General features: G+C 47.4%; 1 protein-coding gene across 1 annotated transcript; it reads right to left on the bottom strand.

Annotated features, from left to right (window-relative positions):
• Positions 1–1,908: 1,908 nt before the first annotated feature.
• S100A16 (S100 calcium binding protein A16) lies at positions 1,909–17,523 on the bottom strand. The gene is made up of 3 exons (XM_082202643.1): positions 17,364–17,523; positions 4,746–4,939; positions 1,909–2,424 (listed from the first exon to the last, which is right to left on the bottom strand). Exons 1-3 carry the CDS (start codon positions 17,368–17,370, stop codon positions 2,260–2,262), a joined length of 366 nt encoding a protein of 121 aa, XP_082058769.1. The 5' UTR covers positions 17,371–17,523; the 3' UTR covers positions 1,909–2,259.
• Positions 17,524–20,419: the final 2,896 nt, after the last annotated feature.

Below are 20,419 nucleotides of genomic sequence, written 5' to 3'. Positions count from 1 at the left end.
TTGTGGTCTCTTCCAACTCTATGATTCTATGATTCTATGAGGAGGCTTGAGTCCGCTCACGGCTCCAACGCACTCTATTGCCGATCGCCGTGATCTCAGATGGCTTTATTTAAGAGAGAGAGAGCCAGGGAATTGCATGGGTGTAGTGATCAGGTGGGATTGCTATGAGGAATTATAACAAATATAGAGTAAGCCACCTGTGTCAGCAATGAAAGCATTGTGTTGACTGGGTTTGAACTATTTTGATATGATTCTTGATCAATCCACACCTCTGCATCCCTGTTCCATTTCTCTTTCTTGACCAGTCATGTACACTGCCAGTCTTTGCCAGGCAGGCATCCTGGGTCATCAAAGACAGTGGGCAGCTTCTTTGATGTAGCTTTTCTGATATGTTAATCTTAGGATGTTAATTTTAGGGCCAGGAAACAGATCTCACCTGAAGGTGATAATAATTGCTGTCTTCCTGGCCATCCTTCTTATCAGGGGACAGGGGGCGGGCGGGTGTGGGGGATTCCCTGGTCCTGAATGGGGTAACTGTGCCCCTGAAAGAACAGGTGCGCAGCCTGGGAGTCATTTTGGATTCACAGCTGTCCATGGAGGCACAGGTTAATTCTGTGTCCAGGGCAGCTGTCTACCAGCTCCACCTGGTACGCAGGCTAAGACCCTACCTGCCCACAGACTGTCTTGCCAGAGGGGTGCATGCTCTAGTTATCTCCCGCTTGGACTACTGCAACGCGCTCTACGTGGGGCTACCTTTGAAGGTGACCCGGAAACTGCAATTAATCCAGAATGCGGCAGCTAGACTGGTGACTGGGAGTGGCCACTGGGACCACATAACACTGGTTCTGAGAGATCTGCATTGGCTCCCAGTACGTTTCCGAGCACAATTCAAAGTGTTGGTGCTGACCTTTAAAGCCCTAAATGGCCTCGGTCCAGTATACCTGAAGGAGCGTCTCCATCCCCATCGTTCAGCCCGGACACTGAGATCCAGCACCGAGGGCCTTCTGGCGGTTCCCTCATTGCGAGAAGTAAGGTTACAGGGAACCAGGCAGAGGGCCTTCTCGGTAGTGGCGCCTGCCCTGTGGAACGCCCTCCCAGCAGATGTCAAAGCAATAAACAACTATTTTACTTTTAAAAGTCATCTGAAGGCAGCCCTCTTTAGGGAAGTTTTTAATGTTTGAAGCTGTACTGTTTTTAATATTCAGTTGGAAGCCACCCAGAGTGGCTGGGGAAACCCAGCCAGATGGGAGGGGTATAAATTATTATTATTATTATTATTATTATTATTATTATTATTATTATTATTATCATCATCATCATCATCATCATGTTTATTGCTTGTTTATCACCTCCGGGGTTGCCAAATGCACTCCTTTGTAGTTCTGTTTTATTTACCCCATGCTTAATTAGTTTTGGTAGTTTAACTTTGTCCCCACATGGGGTTTGTTGAAATGCTCAGAAGAAATCTGATTGGTTCTTACGAACACTCTGTAAAAAGCTCTTTTGTGGAAAAAACGACCTGGGCCAGGGGCTGGAGACAGAGAGATTATTATAAGCACCCTTCCCAGAGTCTTGCTGGTTCAAGCCTCTGTGTGTATTCTTATTAATCAGAGTTCAATCCTTCCTTTACTTTGGGAACACCTCAATGGGGGAAGAGGAGCTCATTGGACGGATAATAGCCAGACTAGCTACATGGAGCCTCCAGGTTGAGGGACTGCATATCTCAGCTGGTGACAAAGGGCAGGGATAGGCTCTTTGGTTCTGCCTGGCATAGGAGCACCCAGGAGTAGAATGCAGCAACTAGAAAAGTTTCATTGGGAATTCAGTCTCCTCAATGAGCACCGGAAGCTTGCTCGAGAAAGGTTACCCCCAAAAGGGAGAGGCAATGGCACGACTCTGACACTCTGATCCGACTCAAGGCTTTATTGCAACGCTCTTCACAGTCTGACACAGCCGGCTGGATCCCCACGGAACAGGGCCACCCCCTCCCCACAACCACCCGTCACCCTCCCAGACGCGATACCCCAATTGCAGGTGTCGAAAAGAATTAAATAAGTGGACGGATATTTCCCAAAGGAATGGTAGAGTTCAGCTTTCGGGCCCAAGTGGCGATGGGCCGTGTGATGCGCAGCTCAGCCAGCAGGGGGAGCTGGAATGACGGCAAGGTTAAGGCAGGGAGTCGGAATGTGGGGGGAGAGATAGAAGGGGCTGGGGGTGGTGCGAGCAGCTGACGTTCTCTCTCTCTCTCTCTCTCTCTCTCTACTTGGTGAACTTCACGCTCTCCTCCTGCTGTCGGATCAGGCAGGAGATTGGGCTGGCGATGCCGCCAATCAGGTTCCAGTACTCGTGGAAGCTGATGAGTCCGTCCTGATTCTCATCCAGGTCACAGATCAGTTTGTTGGCAGCTTGCTTGTTCTTGGTGTCCTGGATGGGGGAAGAGGGGGAATGAAACGAGTCAGAAAAGTGGGACTGGGAGACCTGGAGCCTAAGAGCGTAGACACTTCCACCACATGGGGAAGCAGAGGTCCACCTTACTAGACACACTTGGGACACTTTTCTGCAAAAGTGGATATGGAAAGTTGAATTGCTCCCTTTAATAGGTGGGTCACAGGTGACTTTGACTCCTAGCCAAGGGGTGCAATAGACCCCCTTCTCACCATCTAACTATTTCATTTAGAAGCACCGTGCAATAGCTTTTCACTGCCCACGTCTCCATTCATCTCCTAGTCCAAGGGTTCAATAGTCCCCCTTCAGACTACTTTTGGTACTATTGCCTTTTGATGCTATGCTACCGCTTGTTGCTACTCACATCTTAGGGTTGGACCTACACGCAGGAAAAAATCACTATAAGTAATTCAGAAATTGAATCGGTATAAGGAAAAAAATCGCTATGTAAAATTGCATAGAATTTTTTTTTGCTCTCCAGCGCCACCTTGTGTTGCATGTTTATAACGCATTCAAAACGTTGTTTCACTAATGTAGCTGAGTCCTTAAGTTTGCAACATGGCCTAAGTGTGAAATAGTCCAGGTTATTCTTTTTGTGACCGTTCTATTGCTTATCATTGATTTCCATCTAATTGCTGTGCAGCTTGTACCCCTTTAAGGCTTCCCCATTCAAGTCCTGCCTGAGTTGCTGTGGCACCATGAAACGTTATTCCTATCATTTCTCCCCATCTCAGTGCTGACCTGCTTGCCACTGGGTAAGATGCCCGATTCTTGCTTCTCGTTGGTTTCCCATCTAGAGTGGAGGCTGCCTGGCTTTCTGTCGCCCCCCACATTCCAGCCTCTTAGTGCCGCTTGGACTAAATATTGCACCCACTTTCCAATCAACTTGCAGATCAAATTGTTACTGTGCTGACCAGCGGCATGCGGTCAATGGACTAGGGGGGCTAGGCTAGTCCCTTTAATATTCCCCGGTGCCTCCTTCCCAAAGCCCAAGAAGCTTCTGCCCAACTGAGGGAAGGAAGCATGATGCTCACATGTGCAAGGTTAGGACATCATAATGTCACCCCCTCACAAGCTGGCGCCTCTGGCCCTATCTGTCCCCCTACACAAAATTTCACTGCACTTCTGGTGCTGAGAGAGAGTCTGCCAGTCCGTGTCAGAAAAACTGGGCTAGACACAAGGCCGGATTTAGGTTTGATGAGGCCCTAAGCTACTGAAGGTAATGTTGAAGATTCATTCCCCATGTCTGCAGTCATGGGATTGTTGTCTATCACGTGACTGTGTATGTTTTCATTCCACAGAGTGGGAAGTGACGGAGACAGGATGCTTGTGTTACTGTGTGCCGCGAAGAAGGACTATTGTCCTTTGTTCTTTCTGTTTGCTGTCTGATGCTGGAGAGAGAGTGAGCCATGTTGCAGAGCTCCATGTGTGTTTATATGTAAATAAAGTAGATTAGCCAAAATGCCGAGTTGCTGAGGTCTGTCACGCGCATGATGCGCAAACTCTGCTGATCCCTAAGTGTGCCGGTGTCGGTTGGCATTGGTCGCTGTGATGTTCAGGCTGAAGAAAGCTCTTGAAGCTCCTGAACAAAAGACCAGGCGGGAGAGAACAAGCCAGTTGGGCATGTGTCCTACTCACGTGTAGGCTGAACGCCTGACACTTTATATGTCCAGCTGTCCTTTGTCAACAACAAATTGTCGCTGTTTTTGTGTGTTGAATATATGTGATATGGCAATTTATGGACCTAATAGGTATCTAAAGCCATTTGCACATAACAAAATACATATTTTATCAAAGCAATTGTTGAACTTAAATATAATTAAGAAGACGTATATTAATAGTAGGGACACAGGTGGCGCTGTGGATTAAAGAACAGAGCCTAGGACTTGCCGATCAGAGGGTCAGCAGTTCAAATCCCCGTGACGGGGTGAGCTCCCGTTGCTCAATCCCTGCTCCTGCCAACCTAGCAGTTCGAAAGCACGTCAAAGTGCAAGTAGATAAATACGTACTGCTCTGGTGGGAAGGTAAACAGCGTTTCCGTGAGCTGCTCTGGCCACATGACCTGGAAGCTGTACGCCGGCTCCCTCGGCCAATAAAGCGAGAAGAGCACCACAACCCCAGAGTCGGTCATGACTGGACCTAATGATCAGGGGCCCCTTTACCTTTACCTTTATATTAATAGTGAATGGGGGGGGGGAGAGAGTGGGGCCCTAAGCTATAGCTTGTTTAGCTCGTACATAAATCCAGCACTGGCAATAGGTAGCAGCGCCCTCTGAATCTCCCTCCATCCTTCATCTCACCGTCAACATGTGGTTGAGTTCATGCTTGAGCATCTTCCGGAATCCACCCTGGCTGATCCCCCGCTTCTTGCTGCAACAGCACCCTTTGCCGGCGTACTTATCGTAGTTCTTCGACAGCGTCTGGATGGCCCACTCCAGCTCAGAGGGGTCGCCGCACATGACGTCTCCTCCTTTGGTTCCGCCTCCCTTGCATCCTAGAGGGAAAACGGAAGTGCGTCATCAATAAGCATTCCTTCCCAATTCATGGACAAGACATATTCCCCAGGTGTGGGGAAGCTTGGGGCCTCCAGGTGTAGCTCAGAATGCCAGGGGCAAGAGGAGATCTGTTCCAGCGACATCTGGGAACCCAAAGATACCCCATACCTTATACAATGCACAATATTTAGCGCATGAGCCATTCTTTAAAACATTTCACACAGGGCCGTCTTTAACATATGCGCCGCCGGGGTGCAAAGATCCACCCAGGGCCCCCAAACTTAGTTACCGTATTTTTCGCTCTATAGGACGCACCCGGCCATAGGACGCACCATGTTTTAGAGGGGGAGAACAAGAAAAAAAATTTCTCCCCCTCTCTGCTCAGCGCCCCTTCGGCGAAGCGGCAGGAGAAACGGAGCCCCTTCCATTTCTCCTCCTGCTTGGCTGAAGGGGCGCTGCGCAGCTCTCCATCTCTGCTGAAGCCAGGAGAGTCTTGCTCTCCCGGCTTCAGCAAAAGGAACCCAAAGCCTTTGGAGCACAGCATGAGTTCCCGCTGCACTCCAAAGGCTTCAGGTTCCTTTTGCTGAAGCCGGGAGACCCCTCTCACTCTCCAGGCTTCAGCGAAAGCAATGCGAAGCCTCCGGAGCGCGGAGGGAGCGCTCCCCCTGCGCTTCGGAGTCTTCGCGTTGCTATTGCTGAAGCCAAGGAGCCTGCATTCGCTCCATAGGATGCACACACATTTCCCCTTAATTTTTGTAGGGGGAAAAGTGCGTCCTATAGAGCGAAAAAATACGGTAATTTCGCATGCACGGCGCCATTGAGAATGACAAGTGCCATCGTTGAGTCTGACAAGCGCCGCCATTGTGAATGACAAGCGCTGCCGCTGGCACAGTGCGTCTTTCGTAAATGAGCGCACAAAGTCGAAAGTCCTTTAGTGAAACAGTAAGTATTAAAAAACTGCTTTTATTCTCACCAGTCTTTAGGTATACCGCAGGTTGTTGTCTTAAGTATCACTAAAATAGATCTCTTCCCCTTTGTAATAAAATGTAGTTGTTTGTGACAAAATATAGTACATAATTATGTGTACATAACTGAAGCAAAAAATGCGTTCCTGACTTTCTTGCATGAATATAAGTAGCTACTGCTGTAAAGGCAGGAGGGATAATGAACCAGGATGTTGATTGGTTAAGCAAAGGCCTGGTTAAAAAGGAATGTTTTTGCCTGGCGCCTAAAGGTGTATAATGAAGACACCAGGCGAACTTCCCTGGGGAGAGCATTCCACAGACGGGGAGCCACTGCGGAGAAGGCCCCGTTCTCGAGTTGCCACCCTCCTGACCTCTTGAGGAGAAGACACATGAAGGAGGGCCTCAAAAGATGATCTCAGGGTCTGGGTAGGTTCATACTGAAAGAGGTGGTCCTTGAGGTATTACTGTCCTGAGCCATTTAAGGCTTTATAGGTCAAAACCAGCACTTGGAATTGGACCCGGAAACTAATCGGTAGCCAGTGCAGTTGGACCAGGATTGGAATATGCAGCTGTCTCGAAACTGCCACCTTGGCATTGTTAACACCACTGACAACTGTGCTAGCATTGCAGGGGATGATTATTAATTTTATTCATTTCAGACTACTTGATCGTAAAGAAAACCAGCCCGCAGTGCAATTCACAAAGAGAATAAAACGATAACATTATGAGCAAAAACAGTAGAAACAACTATTTGGAGCATTAAGCAACCAACAATAAATTAAAAACATGTTGATGTTTAGCTGGAGCTGGAAAGGGTACGGTGAAGGAATGATGACTCATAGCAACCAGGGTTATCTCAGGGTGCCCTGATGTTGCATCATTCTGCAGGGAGATGGATGTCTCCAATGGTGGAAGTCACTTCCTGGCTGGAAGATCCTTGAGCAACCAACATATTGTTATGAGTTTGTGAATGCCAGACAACTATAATCCTTGGCTCTAGCTAGTGTTAGAATCTAATTAGGTTTTAGGACTTAGGGAGCTAAACTGTGTGCTAGACACTTCTAATCCCTGGAATCAGCAAGTGTTAACATTGTATTAAATCAGGCTACCTTCCTCATTTGTTAATCCCCTGGGGTCATTACGAGAACAAAGGGATCAAGGGGAGTTGGTATGAGACGGCAAATGGGTGGGGTCCCTCTCCCACAACAGAGCTTAGAGAATGAGGAGTTAGGCAACACCGAAGCAAAGCAGCTGCTAGAGGACAATGCTTGATATCTGCTTGACTGCAGCTGTGGGAGAAACAAGACCCTTTGCGGGTATTAATTCTGTAAACCCCTCCATCGTAGGCTCAGGCTGTACATATGTGTGAATAACCCATATATCATAAAGACACCACAGTCTTGGCTGTGCCCAGTTCCCAAAAGGAAACACGGATTCTGAGTGAGAGCGTGGAACCCATGAAATCTCACACCAATCAGAGATGCAGCACTTTGATGTGCGACAATATTCCCTGTATTTGTTTCATACCCTCCTTTGTTTCTTTATGGCCATTGAAAGTTCCCGAAATGATGGCCCAAATCTGATATTGTCTCCTCAGATAGGTGTCTAGATCAGGGTCAGGAAATTTCAGGCCAGGTTGTCGAATGCGGCCCTCTAAGTCTCTTAACCTGGCCCTCATAAGTCTCCCCAGGTCAGCCCCTGGCATGCACAGGAAATGTTCAACCACTGAGTTTGCACAGAGCCTTGCCTTCCCAATGATCTCCCGTCTTTCCTGCACAGCGACCTCCAGTGGCTGCTCCTAGGAATGCAAGCTAACCGGTTTGCAGGATCCATCCTTCTGCCCTGCAATCTGCCTGTCTTTCCTTCCTTCCTTCCTTCCCCTCCAGGTCGCAACACCCACACTCCAGCACAGGCGATTAATGATAATTATATTTTGGCAGGCGCTTTGCCTAGCCCCAGCAAGGCGGGTGCCGGGAGCGAAATCCGCAAAACCAGTCACCAGGCCTTCGTTGGAATGGAATGCCGCTCCCTCCCAGCCAATCAGAGCGGGCGTAGGAGGGCGAGAAGGAGGAGTGGGGCCAGGCAAAAGCCGCAATTATGGGCTATCCTTGCGAGGCACATCGGCAGCACAGGGTTGATAAAAAGGCACCCGCTGTGTTGGAATCCGCCATGTCCTGAAATCTCACCTTCCTATCGCTCATTCCATCCCATCCTTGGGTGTGGAAGCTGCCTGGGAAAGGCTGGGAAAACCGAAGTGACTGAACGAGGGCGTTGGAGAGACCAAGGTCACTGTACATCAAAAGCACATTTGATGCAAATGGCCTTTCACCCAAGGAATTCTGGGAGCTGCAGATTCCATGCGGATTCCCCCAGGATGCCCAGGGATTTGTAGCTCTGCAACAGGTGAAGCTCCAGGAATCTTTGGGGGAAGACAGGTGCTCTAAGCCCAGGGCTCCCACCAAGGGAGCCTGTTTATTTATTTTATTTGGTAAAATTTATACACCAACTGATTGTTAAAGAGGAAACGGAAACCCTCAGTGGTTTGCAAAGAAGATAAAACAATGCTATTATTGCTAAGAAGAATTGGCAGCCAGCTTGGTTCATAAAATATAGAATGTTTGGATGCTAATGACTGAATACTGTACTTTCTTTAACTGCAGGGCAGAGAACTGAAAGTATTTTTATCTGTTTTTAACTTTATCTCTCTCCTTCCTTCCTTCCTTCCTTCCTTCCTTTCTTTCTTTCTTTCTTTCTTTCTTTCTTTCTTTCTTTCTTTCTTTCTTTCTTTCTCTTTTTCTTTCTTTCTTTCATTCTTCCTGCCTCTGTTCTTTTTCTAGATTAAGTATCTGTTTTATTTCTGTATATTATAAAAAGATACTTTGTAATGGGTACAGATCTCTCTCTCCCCCCCCCCTCTGTGTGTGTTAGTTATAAAAAAGATAGGAAGAATCGGCAGCCACAATTTAAGACTTTCAGAAAGTTAAAATGCCAACAGGCTAAAAATATACATTAAAACTCTCATCAACTTTCCAAACATTGGAGTAGACTTATTTTTATCTGCCCTGAGTCCTTCTCAGGTGGAGTGTAGATAAATATATTTCTAATAGTAATAGTAATAGGCTTGCTGAACAAGAATGTTTTTAGCAGGCGCCGAAAAGAATGCAGTGAAAGAACTTGCCTGGTGTCAATCGGCAGGGAGTTCCAAGGTGAACTCAGCCCAGTAGCAAAGGGGAAACCAGCCCTGAGCAAAAGTGTGATCCGACAACAAGGACTCGCTTTTGCCAGCGATTGCGCTGCAGCATCCTGCACTCAGTGCAACTTCCCTAGATGTGGGGACCACATTTCAATATGAGGGCCACATTGCCTTCAAGGTAACCTTTCAGGGGCCACACGTGATGCCAGCATCAGACCGGGCCTGGGCCAACAGTGGGCGGGGCAAGAGAATTGTCAGTTTCCTTTAGAAACTGCAGGAGGTTTCTGAATGCACATCTTGGTTTTTTTGGCAGAGTTGTTGAACTTTTTTATTCAAAATCTCCAAAAAAAGAGAGAGAAGATTTTGAGCCATTTCCCAGTAAATTCGCCAAAAAATGAACACTTCCGACATGAGCGGCCATACACCTGGGTTTTACCGGACATTTCCCCCCAATTTCCTGAAATTCTGCGCTATTTTCAAAGGACTAATCCTGGATATGTCTGGGATAATTCCAGAAATATGGTAGCCCTACATTATCCCACTTCAAAAACTGAAGCATGGACATAGGCCAGTGCTGGAGAGAGAGTTCTGAGGGCCAGTCAGAGAGACACAGAGGGCCACATTTGTGGAGTGGCTAGGAATTATGCTTTCTCCTAGGCTCAATAATCCATACAGCATTTAACAGTTATCAAATTGACTAGATTTATTGCATGCCCTTTGGAAAAGATTCAAAGTCCAGAGCTGCTTTTCCCAGGAAAAAGGGAGGAGCCTGAAGTGCTCAAAGTCGTTAAGCAATAAAAGCCTCATTAAGTGTTTCCCCACTTTTCAGGATGGGCTGACGTCACAGGATGTCCCAACATCCAGGAAGAAGAAGGAAAAAAACCTCCCACAAAATACATAATAAGAAGGTGGGAGTTGGCCTAGTTGTTTTACCTTTCCTGATCTGGATGTCTGGATGATTTATTTATTTTTAATCATAATGATGCAATTGTTTACTCAGATCTCCTCCGTAAGTGACATCCTGTTTGTTGTGGAAATCAGGACAAATTCTGCCCGAAGGGACAGGCATCTTGAATTTTCCTTCAAGCACCAGGAATGGGAAACAAATTCTCTGTTGCCCCTAAGTGGAGTTTGGAGCGGGTGAGAATCAGAGCAACTTAGGGTCTCTCATGACAGGCTGCAGGGATCTCAACCAGCTCTGATCTCCAGCAGAGGCAAAAGATCTAGAGGAATGAACCTCTGCTCCAGGAACCTAAAGTGGCCCTCCAGTTGTCTCTATGTGGCCCCCTTGGAATGCTCCCTAGGCCACATGCCTTCGATCCAAGCCACGTCCCTCATTGTCTCACACCCTGAGTGTCTTTTCCTGGCTGGAATCAGTCCTTGAACTCTGATACTTACCGTATTTTTCGCTCTATAAGACACACTTTTTCCCTCCTAAAAAGTAAGGGGAAATGTGTGTGCGTCTTATGACGCGAGTGCAGGCTGCGCGGCTATCCCAGAAGCCAGATCCCTCTTGCTGTTCTGGCTTCTGGGATTCAGAATATTTTTTTTCTTGTTTTCCTCCTCCAAAAACTAGGTGCGTCCTATGGTTTTGTGCATCTTATAGAGCGAAAAATACGGTATATTCCTATTAGCAGTAATAGCAGTAATACAACAGCAGCTGTATTGTCTTGTATTTTGTATTGTGTTGTATTGTACAGTCGTATCTTGGTTCTCGAACAGAATGCGTTCTGGGAGTCTGTTCGACTCCCGGAACTGTTCTAAAACCAAAGCATGGCTTCCGATTGGCTGCAGGAGTGTCCTGCAGCCAATCAGAAGCCACGCCGGACGTTAGGCTTCCAAAAATCGTTTGAAAACTGGAACACTCACTTCACTTCCAATTCGGGAGCTGATTTGTTTGGGAGCTAAGGCATTCAGCTTCCAAGGTACCAGTATAGTATAGTATAGTATAGTATAGTATAGTATAGTATAGTATAGTATAGTATAGTATGTTGTTTAGTCATTTAGCCGTGTCCGACTCTTCGCGACCCCATGGACCAGAGCAATCCAGGCATAGTATTAATATAGTATAGTACTAAAAGTATTAGTATTAATTAGACGTGTTAGTTATTGTTACCCAGAGGTCTTCAAGTGAATTACATTTTAAAAGCATTAATATAAACATCATAAAAACAGCAATTGCTTCTTGCTTGCCTAGAAGTGAAGGTGGCCCTCAGGCTTTGAAAAAGTTCCTGGCCTGGTGGCAGGAACAGTCTTAATCAGATGTTTCTTGGGATATGATTCTTATCTTATTATTATTATTATTTTAAAAGTAACAAAATGCTGATTAAATTAAAGGCGGGATGACATTTCTGGGTCACCACCTGTTTAGCAATTTGGTTCCCCGCCCTCCTCAAATTAAACTCTTCCGGCCTACAGTTCCAATCCAAAACAATGCTTAGACATTTGCGGAGGATTTCAATATCACTCCGTCCCAAATGTACCATCAGCAGAATAACCTAAAGAAGGGGTGAGCGAAGAACTCTTAGCAGGTCTCTCCAGCATTTTTGTTACCATTACAAAAAAGTATCCTAGGACATTGTAGGGATACATTCATAAATGAGCCACAGGGATTCATTCACATAATGACCACGGCGATTCATTCATAAAATAACCTGGGATCCATTCATAAAATCACCATTGCAAAACATGGAAGAAATTCTGAATGCGATCATTTCCCACTTGTCTCCCTGGCAGGGATGTTCTGCTTTGGGGTGGGTATTCCACCCTATTGGCCAAGCTTCTCATGGAGATTTTTCGCCGTCAAATTGACCCCATCCAGGTGTCCTGGACCATAAAAAGGCTGAAAGCTGGACCATATAGAAGGCTGATCGCCGAAGAATTGATGCTTTTGAATTCTGGTGCTGGAGGAGACTCTTGAGAGTCCCATGGACTGCAAGAAGACCAAACCTATCCATTCTGAAGGAAATCAGCCATGAGTGCTCACTGGAAGGACAGATCCTGAAGCTGAGGCTCCAAGACTTTGGCCACCTCATGAGAAGAGAAGACTCCCTGGAAAAGACCCTGATGTTGGGAAAGGTTGAGGGCACAAGGAGAAGGGGACGACAGAGGATGAGATGGTTGGATAGTGTTCTCGAAGCTACCAACATGAGTCTGACCAGACTGTGGGAGGCAGTGGAAGACAGGAGTGCCTGGCGTGCTCTGGTCCAGGGGGTCACGAAGAGTCGGACACGACTAAGTGACTAAACAAGAACAACAGGTGCCTTGCAGCCCTTTCTGCCCCATCCTTGGAATTCCTCCTGCCCTTAGATGCCACCCCACTTGCAAGTGCATATATGTGACACGTCACTGCCAGCTGCATTGCTCTGGGGTGATAAGGCAGGAAAGCGTGGGAGGCCGTCCCCACCCACCACGATCGGGTACCAGGACAGGTTCCTAAAACTCTTGCCCAACCACCAGGGATCTGGTCTCTCCGGCCTATCCTGACTCTGTAGAGGAATGTTTTGATGCAGATGACAGCATCCTGCAAATTAGCCGCACATGCGCAAGAGGAAACACAAATAAGTTGCCACCTTTAATTCTAGCGACGAGGGGGTTATCCAACATGGTACCGCCTGGATGTCTCTGGGCACCGGCTGCTGGCACAAAAGCACCCGCTTAGGGCAGAATCTGGCACACCGACATTCCAAATGGATCAGAGAGACGCAGGAAATGTTTTCTCCCACAGATAAAGCCGGGTGAGGAGGAGCAGCCCAGGTGTGTGAGGTTTCAAAGGCGTTTTGTACCTAGCAGACTGAGCAAGAAGGGACTTGCCCATGTCACACCCTCGATGGGTTTCTCCGTTCCTTCCCACCTGGTCTGGCAAGCTCTCGCAAGGTTGATTTGATTTTCAAGAACACAAGGAGAGCCTGGCAGCAGGATCAGGCCAAAGGGCCGTCTAGAACAGCACCCTGTCCTCGCAGCAGCCAACCAGATGGGAAGCCAATGCAGGGCACATGACAGCAATGCTCCCCGCTTGCAATTCCAAAGGACACATGATTCGGAGCCTTGGTTGTTTAGCGTTCAGCGGTAGACTGCCTTAGAACATGGAGGTTCTCTTCTGAACATAGCAAGAGTTCTTCCTAACCTGGAAGCTTCCTGCCATCGCTACCTGTGATGTGCGGGCATCCTCTCTCCTCAAAGGAAGAGGGTTCAGCGCTCTGCACATGCTTAAAGGTGCCTTCCTCTTTCCTATGAATCTGTATTTCCTGGCACGTTGTTGCCCGGTCTAAGTCACAGCATGCCAGGGAAGCCCTCTTCCAAATTCCAGTTTATTATTTAGAGCTCATCAGCAATTTTAACCAGGTTGCTGAGGCAGTATAACAGGCTGGATTCCTGCGGGCCTGGGAACCTTTTAATTACTGCTTCCAATTCATCCCAGCTAGGAGCAAATGGGCTGTGTTCCAACCCGAACCCTTAACCTTACTTTTGGGGGTGTACTGCCTGATGATAAAAGCAATCATTTTTTAAAATAAATAATAATAGACCCCCAAAGTTGTGTCATCCTGGCTTTTTATTCTGTGGCTGAAGACCCATCGCAAATTTGGTGGCTGCCTACGCACTTATCTGTCCCTGACTCATTCTTTTTTTAAAATGAGAATTCATTTACTTTAAATATGTGTACACCACATCTTCATGATTGGGGCTCAAGGCAACTTTCTGGGGTAATAAATGATTGTGGAAAAAATCAACGAATTAATGAGAGGAAGGACAGTAGCTATTGGAAATGGGAGAAAGCAAGAACTGAAATTGATACTTTTGCCCAACTAGGAATGGAAGGATTTATCAGTTTAAGTTACTCATTTTTGGAATCCTCATTTTTCCAATTTGAAATTTGAGCCTCCACATTTCTGCAGCAATTTTCAGTTTTTAAAAAACCCTCGTGAAAACCCACCAGCATTTCAGAGTGGATTTCACCTAATAATTACATTTTCCCCCCATATACAGTTTTGACAATGCTACATATTTTTGTAAGCCTTTCCCCTAATAGAATGCATTCTTCTAAGTTATTTTCATCAAGGCGTCAACTTTCATGCACACTTTGCCCTAATAGAAGATTTCTTTTTGTCAACCTTGGTTTTTTTTGGAGAACTGCATTGCAAAATTCAGAGAAAGTTCAATTACGAAAGACGGCTCCATTTCAACTCTCAGATCATTTCAGCAGCCGCAAACCTGATCGGCTTGCCTTTAAACTTGTACTGAATTGGCAACCACCACCACCCATGTCCACTCCTCATCATTCCAGTTCCAAAGAACATCCTCTTCCACTGAGTTATGGAAGCCTTTTGTTTTCCCAGTGGACCTTTCCCCGCCTTTGCCCTGTCTTTTTGAAAATCCCAATTTCTCAGGAGCTGAGAAACAAACTTGCTTATGGAAGCTATACTTCTGACACTGCTTCCTGAAACATGGGGATCTCTCGATGGTGTTGGCTATTTATTTTAGGATGGTTAGATGCATATCCAGATGTGGAGAGCTGCGTAGAAGCTTCCTTCCCGGCCGTAAAGACGTCAGCTTTCAGAACTTACATGAAATATCCCACAGAGCTATTGGCAGACCCACATTGAAACAGATTCATTCAGTACAGAGGGGTGCGCAAACTTTCTTAGAGGAGAGGCTGTGAACTTCAGACACACCCTCCACAGAGAAGTCTCTAAGTATTATTGCTGGGCTGTGATTGTTCGTATTTGGTCAATCAAGCTGAAACTCGTCGCAGTGTTTTACCCTTCCCTCCCTCCCATCGGCTGTTTCGACAGTTCGTCACGATCTGAGGCTCTTTCTGAAAAGTGTGTGCTCCTTCGAACATTGGAAGGTATGTTCATACAGAGTGGAACCATTGATCTATCTTGTTCAGTATTGTCTGGCAGCTGCCCTCCAAGGCTTTGGGGAGGAGACATTCCCAGCCCCACCTGGAAATGCCATGGGGTATTGATCCTGGCACCTTCTGTGGGCAAGAGAGTTGTACCCAGTAGTCAGACATCTGCCTTGCATGTCGAAGGTCCTGAGTTCAAAATCTGGCATCTTAAGGTCAGACTGCATCCTCCAGGTGGTGTTGAACTTCTGCTATCATCTGTCCTGACTGTTGTCTGAGGCTAATGGGAGTTGTAGTCCAAAATGTCTGAAGGCAACCATGGTGGGGAAAGCCCTCAGCTAGATGGACCAATTCAATTATTCTGCAACGATTCTGGGCATGCTTACTTGGGAATAAAGTCCAGCTCTGTTCTGTGGGACTTAGGTCAATGTGTAATAATAATAATAATACTCTGACTGTGTTGTCCCAGCCACTCTGGGTGGCTTCCAACATACATAAAACATAATAAAACAGTACACATTGAAAGACTTCTCCACGCAGGGCTGCCTTCAGATGTCTTAAAAGTCATCCAAGTGGCTTAAAAGTCATTCCTTTTTTAGGCTGTCCTAGGACCATTAAGGGACGCGGGTGGCGCTGTGGGTTAAACCACAGAGCCTAGGACTTGCCGATCAGAAGGTTGGTGGTTTGAATCCCTGTGACGAGGTGAGCTCCCGTTGCTCAGTCCCTGCTCCTGCCAACCTAGCAGTTTGAAAGCACACCAGTGCAAGTAGATAAATAGGTACCGCTCTGGCAGGAAGGTAAATGGCATTTCCGTGCACTGCTCTGGTTCGCCAGAAGCGGCTTAGTCATGCTGGCCACATGACCCGGAAGCTGTACGCCGGCTCCCTCGGCCACTAAAGCGAGATGAGCGCCGCAACCCCAGAGTCGGCCATGACTGGACACAATGGTCAGGGGTCCCTTTACCTTTACTAGGACCATTAAACCTAATCTGATATAGACAGGCAGCTGCCTTTCATCCTTGGGAAGGGGGCACCTAGACCAACGTGCCCTTTCAATCATCATCATCATCTCAGACAGGTGGTCAAGAGCAATGGGTTGGGTTCAGACCAAACGAGTTGCACTTAGACCCTATGGAAATCCATGTTTTCAAAAAGCGGTTAGCCATGGATAAGCAAACATGTCGGCTTCACTGTTTCTCAATTTCTCATTTCCCCAGTATTAAAGTTCTCCATATTTCCACATGTGGTTGAAGCTTCCTTTTAAAATCCTCTTGAAAACTCACCAGCCATTTCCTAAAGATTTCTCCCGATGCACACATTTTTTCCGTCAAGCCATCTTTGTCAAGCCAGCTTCGCAGATGTGCTATGCACATTTATACACTTGCTTCACCCTGACGGGTGTGTTTTTCAGACACATCGCTGCACCGCAAAATGTGGAGAAGTGCAAGTTCTCTGCGCAGAACGCCTGTCCTCAAGAGCCGGTTGCTGGATCAGGCCAAGAGCTCATCTAGTCCAGCATCCTGTTCAAACAGTGGCCGACCAGAGGCCTGCAGGTAACCCACAACCAGGATTCGAACACAAGCCCCACCTGTGGATCCCAGTCACTGGTATTCAGAAGCTACTCAGTCTCTCTTATACCAAAGCTTAAAAGGTTAGGAAGCTGCCTTGTACCAGAGCACATCACTCATGGGACTTCGGCTGACCACATAGTGGATGGATTCTTGCTAAGAATGCTGGACGTGACGTGATCCAGGCAAGAGGTGATCACAAACAGGACTTGCGCACTTGTTCAGGGGAAAGGCTGTAGCTCAGGGGTAGATGGGGTGATTTTCATGGAGAATGTCCTCAATTTAATCGCAGACATCTCCAGGAAGGGATGGGAGGAACAGATTCCCTTCCCCAAGCTGGGAACTGTGGACAGTTTTGGTCCTAGATGGACCTTTGGTCTGACTCAGTAGAAGACATCTCCCTATAGTCCGAAGGTATCATCAGACGCAGATTGGTTAGGATTTAGATCCTAGCTCTGCATAACTTTAGCTCACACGGGTGGGCTTCTGGAACCCAGTAAGCGAAGGAGATCGCACAAGACTTTCAGAGTAGCCCAACCCAAGTCAAGACCCAGTGGTTTGCTGAGACCCTAATACCACCTCTGGGTTCTTTATTCCTTTCCCCGATTCTGATCCCAACCCCCACATCTCTTTCATTCCAGATCTTTTCGCTTCCCAGGGACATTTCGTTGGCACGCCAGTCGGACGACGGCACTCGCTCCACCAAGACCTGTAGAGACATGTCCTCAGAAACTTCCTAGCTACATTCCAGGTTGAAAGAAGACCAGCGTCTCGCCGTAGGGTCCTTAGAAAGAAGCCCTTTCCCCCATGCGATAAACAAACAGACGGCGATGTGTTGGATATTCCTTACCTGGCATGATTGTGTTGTGGGCTGTGTGTCTCTTGTCGACCAAAGACTTCTGAGTCCGTCTGCCTGTTTCGTCCTGGCGCTGGCAGGAGTTGGGCTATATGAGATTAGGCACCACCCACCTCTTGAATCCGCCCAGTGCCTGTGTCACGAGGCCAGTCCCAACTCCCTTTTAGAGAGACACATTCCCTCCCCTCCTGTGGCTCAGACACTCTTTTTGGGGCGTTCCTCCTCTGCAACTCACCTGGCATCAGCAGGCAAGCCATTGCAAAACCAGAGGATGCGCCTCGTGGTCCTTCTCGTTCTTCCTGCTGGTGATGCAAAGCATCGCCCACGCTCTGCGCTGGTGTGTAAGGCCCAAGGTATGGGCAGCCAGAGCGGCCAGGGTGTATTAAAAAAAACCTTACACACCAACTATGCTTTAAACAAAAAAGCATTAACCCAGTATCTTGCCTCCAAGAGGGGGCAGCAGTACCAGATATTACAAAGTGCACAGCAGTGCCAAAGCCTCAGTGGTTAACTCCATTGTCAGTGAAGACATTTGGCGAGCAGAAAAAGAGGGATGTTAGTCAGTGGCGTAGCGTGGGGAGTGCAGGGGGGCCAGCCGCACTGGGCGCAACATCTGGGGGGGGCGCGCTCGCACTCTCAGCTCTCTGCCCCTACCTGGCTCACTCACTCACTCACTCTCACTGCAGTGCTGGCTGTGCAAATCCAATCCGAGCCGCTGGGTCGCCGCCCACTGTGGAGGGGGTGGGTGCCAGGCGTGCGGTGCGGAGAGAGAGTGAGGGACTATCTGGGGGAGGGACAGTGCAGCGGCCGCCCAGCGCAGCGCTGAGCGTGGGAGAGAACCACACCAGACCAGACCAGGCAGCAGCAAGAAGAAGCTGGCAGCGGCGGCAGGTTAGGGGTTAGGGGGCGCAAATTACTTGCCTTGCCCCGGGTGCTGACAACCCACGCTACGCCACTGATGTTAGTATATAGATGGACCTCTGGTGGGAACAAAATTGCTGAGTATAACTGGACCATTGATCTGAACCAAGGTCTTGGTGATTCATTGCACTGCCAGGGCTGATGGGCTTTGGGGAGACAGCTGGGTGCAAAGAGGATGTTTGGCATAGATGGACCTCTGGTCTGAACCAAGATACAGTGGTACCTCAGGTTAAGAACTTAATTCGTTCTGAAGGTCCGTTCTTAACCTGAAACTGTTCTTAACCTGAGGTACCACTTTAGCTACTGGGGCCTCCCGCCACCGTCATGTGATTTCTGGGGAGGGAGGCAAAAGGTGCAATTTCAGCCCATGCACAATCTAATCCTTCCCCCTGTCCATCAAGTTGATATCAATGCCAGTGACGCCAAATGATTGACATGGGGGTGTGGATTGGGGGAAATGGCCTTTTAGGCTAAACTGGGTATATTAGATATACAGGTGGATAGCCGTGTTGATCTGTCATAGTCATAATAAATAACCAGATGGAAGATGGAAAAATCTTTTTTAATAATTCCAGTGGCACCTTCCCCCAAACCACATCCCATGTCAATCATTTGACGTCACTGGCATCGATATCAACTTGACGGACAGGGGGAAGGATTAGATTGGGCATGGGCTGAAATTGCCCCTTCCGCCTCCTTCCCCAGAGAACTGGTAAGCAACTAAAGCAGCAAGACTTAACCCCCACTCATCAGCTGATGAGCAGAGAGTTCAATCCTGCAGGGTGGTGCACTTCCTGTGGGGGAAATCTGGCAGGGAGGTGCGGCCATCCACCTATCAGTTACCTGACATTATCAAGGCCACAGATGATGGTTACTTGATAAATCACCTTCATGGTGATTGGAGTGATATTATTGTTTACCTCAATCTGTAGGCGGACCTCCTTAATTTTGCACAGCTATCCTTTGAAATCCACACTTCTCCAGATTTTTGCAGTGCAGCCAAGTCTTGTCTACAAAATAATGCATCTGCTGGGGGTAAATTATGCCCCCAAAATGCAAATGTTCAGGAACATGACATACAAAAATGCATTATATTGTGGGCAGCGCTGGATTTAGGTTTGATGAGACCCTAAGCCACTGAAGCCAATGGGGCCCTTTTTATGTCCAACTGTCCTTTGTCAACAACAAATTGTCGCTGTTTTTGGTGTTGAATATATGCTATATGGTAATTTATGGACCTAATAGGTATCTAAAGCCATTTGCACATAACAAAATAGGAGCCTACGTAACATAGCATCTTAAAAAGCAGAGACATCATCTTGCCAACAAAGGTCCATGTAGTTAAAGCTATGCTTTTCCCAGTAGTGATGTATGGAAGTGAGAGCTGGACCATAAAGAAGGCTGATCGCCGAAGAATTGATGCTTTTGAATTAAGGTGCTGGAGGAGACTCTTGAGAGTCCCATGGACTGCAAGAAGATCAAACCTCTCCATTCTGAAGGAAATCAGCCCTGAGTGCTCACTGGAAAGACAGGTCCTGAAGCTGAGGCTCCAATACTTTGGCCACCTCATGAGAAGAGAAGACTCCCTGGAAAAGACCCTGATGTTGGGAAAGATTGATGGCACAAGGAGAAGGGAATGACAGAGGACGAGATGGTGGGACAGTGTTCTCGAAGCTACCAACATGAGTCTGACCAGACTGCGGGAGGCAGCAGAAGACAGGAGTGCCTGGCGTGCTCTGGTCACGAAGAGTCGGACACGACTAAACGACTAAACAACAACACAACACAAAACACTGTTGCTGTATGTAGGTTTTATTTTATTTGTTTTTTATCTTATATTTTGGAAATGTAAATCCAGGTGTTTTTTCCTTTAATTTTTTTGGGGGCCCCCAAGAGAGTGGGGCTTTAAGCTATAGCTTGTTTAGCTTATACATAAATCCAGCATTGACTGTGGGGAACAGCCTTACATTTCAATCAGCTCCCCCCCACTTTGCACAGTTTTCCTAGACTTAAAACGATATGTATTTTATGTACATGTTTGCTATTTTACATATTGGGCGGGCCAGTGCCCCACAGTGTTTGGCTGTCTCGATGTGACATTGCAATTAAAGAAATCTTTGTAGAGTCGT

Source organism: Podarcis vaucheri (genome assembly GCF_965113315.1).
Source record: "Podarcis vaucheri genome assembly, chromosome: 16".
Lineage (NCBI taxonomy): Eukaryota > Metazoa > Chordata > Lepidosauria > Squamata > Lacertidae > Podarcis > Podarcis vaucheri.
This window is presented reverse-complemented; position numbering and strand designations above follow the sequence as displayed.

Excerpts from the sequence above, each read along its gene's own strand:
- S100A16 (XM_082202643.1), bottom strand. Across the intron at positions 2,425-4,745 it reads AACTCAACCACATGTTGACG|GACACCAAGAACAAGCAAGC; the intron begins GTGAGATGAAGG and ends TCCCCCATCCAG.